Source organism: Lathyrus oleraceus, chromosome 2 (genome assembly GCF_024323335.1).
Source record: "Lathyrus oleraceus cultivar Zhongwan6 chromosome 2, CAAS_Psat_ZW6_1.0, whole genome shotgun sequence".
NCBI lineage: Eukaryota > Viridiplantae > Streptophyta > Magnoliopsida > Fabales > Fabaceae > Lathyrus > Lathyrus oleraceus.
In genome coordinates this window covers 320,601,244-320,609,943 of record NC_066580.1, presented here as the reverse complement: position 1 = coordinate 320,609,943, position 8,700 = coordinate 320,601,244, and the positions used below count along the sequence as shown (strand labels likewise).

Here is an 8,700-nt window from a genome sequence, read left to right as displayed (position 1 = left end):
TACATGTTATAAGTGTTCATTTCCAAATATTTCAATTGATAACCATGGTGTGTTTAAATTTATATATTTATAGTGACCTCATCTTAATATCTTCACATGTATTTTATACTGTTAATATTTTACGCTTACATATGTGTGTTTGTATGTTAATTTCTATAAAATCATGAAAAATGATCATTTGCATGTGTCTCTCAAAAAGTCTTCATGCATGTTTCAACTCGAGTCTTTCAAGATCAACCCAAAACCTTATGTTTCAAAATTTTCACTTATTGCACCTCATGTGTCGACTCATGTTTCGTATAGGTCGACTCATTAAATCAATTTTAAGAATTTTTTAAAATTTGATTCAGTATGTGTCAACACATGTGTCCTCGACTCATGACATGTTCAGGTCAACACATGTATCCAATATGTCGACTCATAATGTGTTTTATGTCTTTTTTTTCATTCCTCATTATCTCTTCATACATGCATCCAACACCACACCTCTTCATTTCTACTTGGGTCTTGATACATTTCATCTGTAATTAACTCCTCAATTATACCTCTTAAATTCCTTCACCATAACTCATCAAATATTCCATTTACCAACATATCATTAAGCTTCTGCATTCAATCATCACACCCGTTCATTATCCTCATATTTCCTCTTCTATAAAACCATCATCCTCACATCTTTCAAATCACACCCAAGTCCTCCAAACTCTGAATTTGAATTCGTTTTTAGGTTTCATTGTCATCTTAGTGTGTTTAAGAATCTCTATCTTTGGTTTGAGTTTGTGGGTACTCATATATCCCTTAAAAAACTCCATTCCTCTTTCACACATTCTGTCAAAAACTTACTGTGCGAACTCTTTTGAAAATTTCTCCATGGCACCAAAGATTGCAAGAAACAAGAGTAATCTCAATGGTAAGGGAAAGGTTATCACATCCTTTATCATTCCAAACACTGCATTTTCGTTGATTTCTTCTACGTGTGTTCAGGAATTTGAAGAGAAACACACAAAACCGCCTTGTTATGAAGCAACATGTTTAGAAACCTGCTGTTGTTGGCTCCTTGGACATTCCGGAGGTTGTTCATCTTGTCGAGCATCATAAAATCAAGTACTTCTTGAAGCTTTCATAAGATTATAATAAAGATGTCATTTGTGTGTTCTACTTTGGGCTGCACGATAGACGTGGCTCCACCTTTAAGTTCACAATAGGTAATACGGTTTAAGATCTTACTAATGCTCTTTGGAAGTCGTTGTTAATAATTATTATTATTGTTGTTGATGTTGAACCATTGGCGACGGATACCAACCTTCATCAAGATATTAAATTGAGCATTCATCTGAATGAGTTGCTTAATGCTCCCCGGTCTGATGACTGCGTCGAAACCATAACAACCGTTCAGTTGAAAACGATTCCTCAATTTTTCTCTGACTTGTTTCTCACGTGTTGCGCCCAAAGAATGGTGGTTACTCAAGGATTCGCAATGCTGAAATCCACCTTGTCTACATTATTCTGAACAAAATTCAGATAAATTGGGCAAACTACTTTGTATCCCTGATGTTTTCCATCAAAGAATGTAACAGAGGAACTTCCTTTTGTCATGTTTATATGATTGCCAAAATACTAAACTACTTCAACATAGGGATTCCAAATCTTCAGTATAGATCACCTAGTATGGCTCAAGAGTTCTCCCAATGCACTTTAACCAACATGGGATACTTTTAGGATGAAGATTATTAGGTGTATTATTTCCGTGTTAGCAAGAATGGTAAGAAAATATATAACTTTGATGACCCTACTGAGTTTGTTGATGTTGTTGTTGTGACACATGTGGTTGATGATCAACTTATTGGTGCTCCTCATGGTGTTACTCAAGATGATACAGATATGCGAAATGTTGATCATGAGGATGGTCGAGGTAGCAGAATTGGTGTTGAATATGGAAATTAGTATTTTTGTTATCATTATGCTTCCAAACATGCAGGTTAAGTAAGATGAGTGCTACGAGGAGGATTTCCATAGGTGAGATGCTTTTGAGGAAGCTCAAACGGAACGATTTCGTCTCATTCAAGAGCACATGACAACACAAGACACCAACTTTGAAGCCTTTGCCTCTTATGTGACTGAAAATCTTCCCTCTATGCACAATGAGATGGATTTTAATCATCCTTCCATAATTTCCAGGATAAGTCACATGATTTCTATTCAAAATGAGAATCACTACCACTATGCATAATTCTACCGAGAGATGTGTGATTTCTTGGATCATCACTTTGGAAATGACGGACAAGGTTGGCATCATGGTGTGAGGTAAATGCCTAGAGGTCGTGGAGGATGTTGAAGTGATAATATTTTGTGTCTTTGGGTTAAACCTCTTTTGGATAAATTCTATCATGCATTTCATGTTTTGAGTCATCATGCATTTTGTGTTTTCTTTTGTTTTGTTTTGTCTTTAAGCTTATGTCTTGACAATTTTATCACTTGTTTGAAGTGAGCCAATAGTTATGTTATGTGTATTGGCTTTCAGATGATAATATTATAATGTTGTTTAAATTTCCTTTATATTTATGTTTAAGTAATTCAATTTGTGTAACTTCACGTATGTAGTGTATGTGAGCGCACACTCTTTCTTTGCAAACTTCTTTGTGTGATCTTAGTATATGGTGTATGTGATACGTTGTATCTATGTGATACTGCTAATGGCTTGCTTTGTCTCTTTTTGATGTTGTCAAAGGGGGAGAAGCATATTCAAGCTATGATGCACACATTCAGAAGAGCCTTTACGAAGACACGAAATGCATCGTCTCAAAATTTGCCATCATAAAAAAGGGGGAGTATGTGAGTGAAACTTCCTGTTAGATGTATTTTGTATGATGTCAAAACTATGAGATTTTAGTGTTTATGTATATTGGACGGTATCTTCTGAGTCTTAATATGCATCTTAGCATTAGGAAGCATAAAAACATTTTAGAAATGATTTAGAAAAGGTTAGAAATGATTCTACATAGCAAAAATGTGTTTTTATGCAAGACATAAGCTTATGTGTCGACACAGATTGTTAATTTTTTAAGTTTGTAGCTTCTATTTATGCATGCGTCCACACATGCAGCATACATGTCGTCACATAGAAGAAAATTTCCTTCTATAAATCGACACATGCAAGGTATTTCAACAGATGTTGATGAGTTTTAAAGTCTATAGTGTATGTTTGATGTGCCGGCTGTGGAGGGGTTTCAGGTCAACACATAAAAGAAATTTTTAGTCAACACATGATTCAAATATGTCGATATATGACTTATATAGGTCGACACACACAATGCATTTTACCAAAAAATCATGATTTTTTCAAATCTTTTGCATTCCTTTTTGTCTCCAACTAACACCCATATATATACCTCATACATGCATAATTTGAAAGATACAAAACCATAAATATAGAAAGAGTTCTCTTCATCTTCAACATATGTTTTATGCATACACACAAATAAATTATACATAATCATTTTTTTTTGTCATCTAGAATCAGAGTTGATAACATCCAATTTAGGTTATTGAATTGTAAATTAGATTGAGAATCTTTGGGGGTTTCAAATAAGAAAACCAAGTTGGGATTTTCCTTCAAGATTAATTGGTGATTTGAAGGTTTTGGACAATATTACACAAGTTGGATTCAATCGAGTTAAAGTTTCAAAGAACAGTGGGTTCGATCGAATGAGTAACGTTTACTAGAGGAGCATCTTGATAAATCTTAGATGACAACAATTCACAATTTGGATTCGTTCAAGAGAAAGCTTTGAAGAACGGTGTTTCTTGAAAAGGAGTAGCGTGAGACGGTGGATCAAGTTGGTATTGTCGGGTGACTTGATTAAGGAAAGAGAACATCTCCTCTCTCCCTCTCTCTCTCTCTCTCTGCTTCTCTCTCTCTCTCTCTCTCTCTCTTCTCTCTCTCCTCTCTCTCTTCTCTCTCTCTCTCTCTCTCTCTCTCTCTCTCTCTCTCTCTCTCGCTCTCTCTCCTCTCTCTCTTCTTCTCTCTCTCTCTCTCTCTCTTCTCTCTCTCTCTCTCTCTCTCTCTCTCTCTCTCTCATCTTAGATTATCTATATATATATATATATTATATATATATATATATATATATATATATATATATTATATATATATATATATATTATATATATTATATATATATATATATATATATATATATATATATATATCTAATATATATATATATATTCATTTGCAAATTGTTGAATTCGTAGATTGTGCGATCAATTTGGTTAAACTTTTGTTTACAACATTTTGAAAATGGTTTTATTTTGTTGATTACAATCCATTAGATTGTAGTTGTTTTTTCAAATCAACAAAATTATAGAAAATTCTAAACGAAATTGATTGCACACAAGGTGTTCGATAATTTGTCTTAATTAAGTTTTTATGTATTTTGTCATTAGAAATAGCCTTCACATTTAGCTATATCACTTAAACGATTTTTTTAAGCATATTGATTGATTTGTCTATCATTATCATCAATTAGTTTTCATATCCGCATATTCGAGCTTCACGATAGCGGTTCAGTTTAGATGATTCAATCCGGATCATTTCCGCTAACCGTTAAATTTTTCAAAATAAATTTTCTAAATTTTTTTAACTTGGAATCTATTCACCCCATCTAGATAAGTCGTCTTCGTCTAACATAAGTTGGATATTGAAAGACAATTGTGGGATGTATCTTGAAAAAAACTAGATCATGATATTGACGGTTCCAAAGTGCCTAGTGATTCTACTTTTGATGATAGACATCTTAAGTAAGTTTTCTACTTTCAATTTTTTGTTGTCCTATCACAAGCATTCTAAAGAGAAGATGTTGGTCACAATAAGTTAGATGAATAGGCTATATTTTTAGTGTATTATATTTTGTAGAAACAATTTTCTCAAATGTTATGATAATCCAAATAATCTAATCCAAACAGTTCCAAACAGTTCCTTACTATAACATAAAATTTATGTGCGTGTTTGTGATTTGTTGAAGTGAGCTTGTATAATAATTATAGACGATTTTGGGTCTTACCTATTGGGGTTGAATATGAAGTCTTATGAGCAAGCATGGATTGATACACCACATCAAGAAATGGACAAGCAGAAATTGAATGTCAAGTGAGAAGAAGACATAAGCAATTGATAATAATACTATGACAGGTTTTGGTATACATGATCAACTATGTCTTATGGTTTCTAGAAAAGTCCCAAATCAAGTTTGTAATTCATTTTCTTGGTGACAAACACTTTCACTTGAACATAGAACTGGCAAATAAATCACATAGAAAAACAAGTTTATATATTCCATTGTTGTTGCTTTCAAATACTTACCCTTCGTCATAATATTAAGACAGATAAACCTCGAAACTTGCGGTTTTTACCAATTGGCATACAGGACAAACATTGATAAATCCATCACAATATTTACACAAGCACAAGTGTCTACAAGGCATCATCAACATGCAAACCTCTTTTTCTTTGCATGCTCTGCAATAAAGATTCTCCGTTCCTTGGTGGCTTTTGTAAATAGGCTTCATAAGCGCGCCTGAAACGTTCAAGAAGTTATTAGGATCTATATACGAGGAAGCTTCGTCAACTTCACTGTCTCCAAATCCTTCCTTTAGTTCATGCTCAACTCCATGCGAAATTGCCTGCTGAAGGTTGTTCCGCAACACGCTGACAACTGATTCGTTATACTTTGCTCTATAGTGCCAATTTTGCGCCTCAACAACGACCTGCTTTATTCTCTCGACTAGCTCCTTGTTTTTACGGTTCATGTTTTCGATTTCAACATCTTTTTCTTTTAGCTTCTTACCAATGCCTTTCTCAATTGAAGTAACAAGAGATGTCATGTGTTTTTGCTTCATATCTTGTACTCCTTTCGACAATTGTTCCTTCTATGAAGAAATGAATAGGAGTAAACTATCAACAAAGAAAAAATGCACAATAACCAAACCAAAGATCCATATTGATATATTATATATTACCTGAAGTTTGATATACTGGTCCAAATCTTCTTGCTGCCGATCAAGCTCGGTTCTGATATTATCACCAAGAGACAATATGATAGAAGGTGTGGTAGTTATGCTGCCACTAGCAGAAGTAACGGTTGAGTTGCGCTCATCATCATCGTACGAAAGCCTCAATCCTGTTGAAACGTGATTAGGGTTTGGAATACTTGCTGATCGGCCGAGTTCATCTTGACGGGCATTGTAATTTAAGGAAATTTGAAGCCTTTGCTGATTTGAAATATCTCCCAAATCCCTGCTTCGCTTATTATTAGGCAGAGTCATGGAACCAATATGCTCATTTCCAAAGTTAACCAGATCAACACTGCATCCATCTTGTACTGCAAGACACGTTGCATATTCATAACTCAAAATTGGTAAAATACATGAACTATTAAAGGGAAATAAAATTTAAGGAGCTGCATAAAATGATAATGTGGCCAAATAAGTATTGACAATTAATTGGATAATAGAAAATAATAATATCAAAATTGTGCACAAGTCATACCATGAAGTTATGATCAAAAAGTGGTTGAATGAAGACTAAAAAAAGATCAGGTTACTGATAATCAATTTGATTTTATGATTGGGAAGTCGACTATGGGAGTGATCTATTTATTACGACGTGTGATAGAGCCGTATCTGATAAATCAACAAGACTTGCACTTAGTTTTCATTGACTTGGAGAAAACGTATGATAAAGTGCCTAGAGAGATGTTGTGGAAATCCCTAGAGAAGAAAGATTTAGGATTGTTTATATTCGAGCTATTCAGAATATGTACGAGGGAGTCTTGACTAGTGTGAGGACACGGGGTGGAGAGACAGATGATTTTCCCTTAACAATAGATCTGCACCAAGGTTCAACTTTAAGTCCTTATTTTTTAATTTTAATTTTGGATGTACTTAAGAAACACATCCAAGAACATGCACCCAAATGTATGTTTTTTTTGCAAATGATAGAGTTTTATTTGGAGAGTCGATGAAGGATCTAAATGAGGTTAGAGACGTGGAGATGAGCCTTAGAAGCGTATGACTTTTGCCTAAGTAGAAGTAAGACAGGGTATATAAAATGTGAGCTTAGCAAAAGGAGAAGTGTTTCTAACTTAGAGATGAAAGTTAGAGATCATATCATACTGCAGGTTAGGTTGTTTAAATATCTTAGACTCATAATACAAAATGATAGAGAAATAGAATGAGATGTAGACTATTCAATTCAAGTTGGATGATTGAAATGGAGGACAGCATCGAGTGTTTTATGTGACACAAGTACCATTCAAATTGAAGGAATTTGTTTTCTTCAGAAAGTTGTAAGATCAACGATGTAGTACGGGGTGGAATATTGGACAATAAAAAACCAACACGAAAATAATCTAAGTGTATCATAGATGAGGCTGTTGCGATGAATGTGTGGTAAGACTAAATGAAATACAATTAAAAGTAAAAATATTAGAGAAAGTGTTGTGGTAGCACCTAATTTTGTTGTTTTAACCGTCTGGTTATCACAGCGAAGTTCATCCTAGAGGTAAGGAAAACTTGGCCAAGAATTCAAACCCAGATAAAGAAAACATGCCATAACTCCAATCATAGACTAAGTTCAACAAAACAAAATGAACAGCAACTACAATCCATGAAAAGTTTAATCATCACTTGACAAAAGGAGAAAAAAACACTCACAATTTCCAAACAACTGCAACTGATTTGCCGCATTATTTTGATACTGAATCTGAGTCTCATCTACAAAACCAGGAAGAACCCGGTTTACATTGTTGTTTCCCCCAAACATTATCCTAGAAAATGCAATTGTCGCAATTGTCCGAGTCAATTTTTATATCTAAAATTGAATTACAGAAACTTCCAATAACTATCAATAATTAAGCATAAAAATTTCATATGATAAACAAAAAATATCAAATACATCAGAACAAAAATTTGAACAAAAACAATATGATATGATAATATTATAACACAAACATAAGAGAAAAAGTTACCTTGATTGTGTATAAGTCTCAACTGAAAACTGCAATTAAATAAAATCAAACGTAATATAAACCATGAAAATCAAATATAAAGGATGGAAAAACAATTATGAGAAGAAAAAAAACATCAAATATAAATAAATACCTTGAAATTGAAATGGTAGATGATGAAGAAAAGGGTGGGAGAGATCTGGAAGAAAAGAAAGGAAGGTTGAAGAAGAGTGGATGGATGAATATAGAATAGAATAGAGGGAAGATAACAACGGAGTGGGTGTTGCATAAGAAATGGAGATACAAATACAATTATTATTAGTTCAATTTCACTATATTATATATTATATTATTGCATTGAAATTTGAAAATATCATTGAATTCATATTCCATTGAAAGTGTAATTTTTTATTATTTTTTATTAAGAATGTATAAAAGTTTAATTGATATTATAATTGAAATAAATATAGTTTATTTGTTTAGTTGGGTGATTGGATATTCCATTGTGAAGAGGAAGACACACCACTCTTTCCGGAATTTCGCTATTAGCGTTACATTGTTGTCATCATGCATGACATAATATATGTTAATTTACATTGAGTTAATTTCGTGTGTCTTTATTTATTAAAAAAAAAAACATTTGTGTCTTGTCTTTGTTTTGGACTTAAATGTTGCATTGGGTAATCTTAAAAGA

At 33.2% G+C, this 8,700-nt stretch overlaps 1 protein-coding gene across 4 annotated transcripts; it reads right to left on the bottom strand.

Annotated features, from left to right (window-relative positions):
* Positions 1-5,313: 5,313 nt before the first annotated feature.
* On the bottom strand, positions 5,314-8,327 carry LOC127119305 (probable BOI-related E3 ubiquitin-protein ligase 2). Of its 4 annotated transcripts, none has more exons than XM_051049507.1 (5): positions 8,161-8,327; positions 8,028-8,056; positions 7,714-7,826; positions 6,019-6,380; positions 5,314-5,925 (listed from the first exon to the last, which is right to left on the bottom strand). In XM_051049507.1, exons 1-5 carry the CDS (start codon positions 8,293-8,295, stop codon positions 5,377-5,379), a joined length of 1,188 nt encoding a protein of 395 aa, XP_050905464.1. In that variant the 5' UTR covers positions 8,296-8,327; the 3' UTR covers positions 5,314-5,376. The 4 variants fall into 4 exon arrangements, with proteins under 4 accessions (XP_050905464.1, XP_050905463.1, XP_050905465.1 ...); XM_051049506.1 differs by having other exon boundaries at positions 5,314-5,928; positions 8,161-8,326; XM_051049508.1 differs by having other exon boundaries at positions 5,314-5,928; positions 7,714-7,870; positions 8,161-8,274.
* Between the last annotated feature and the right edge of the window lie 373 nt (positions 8,328-8,700).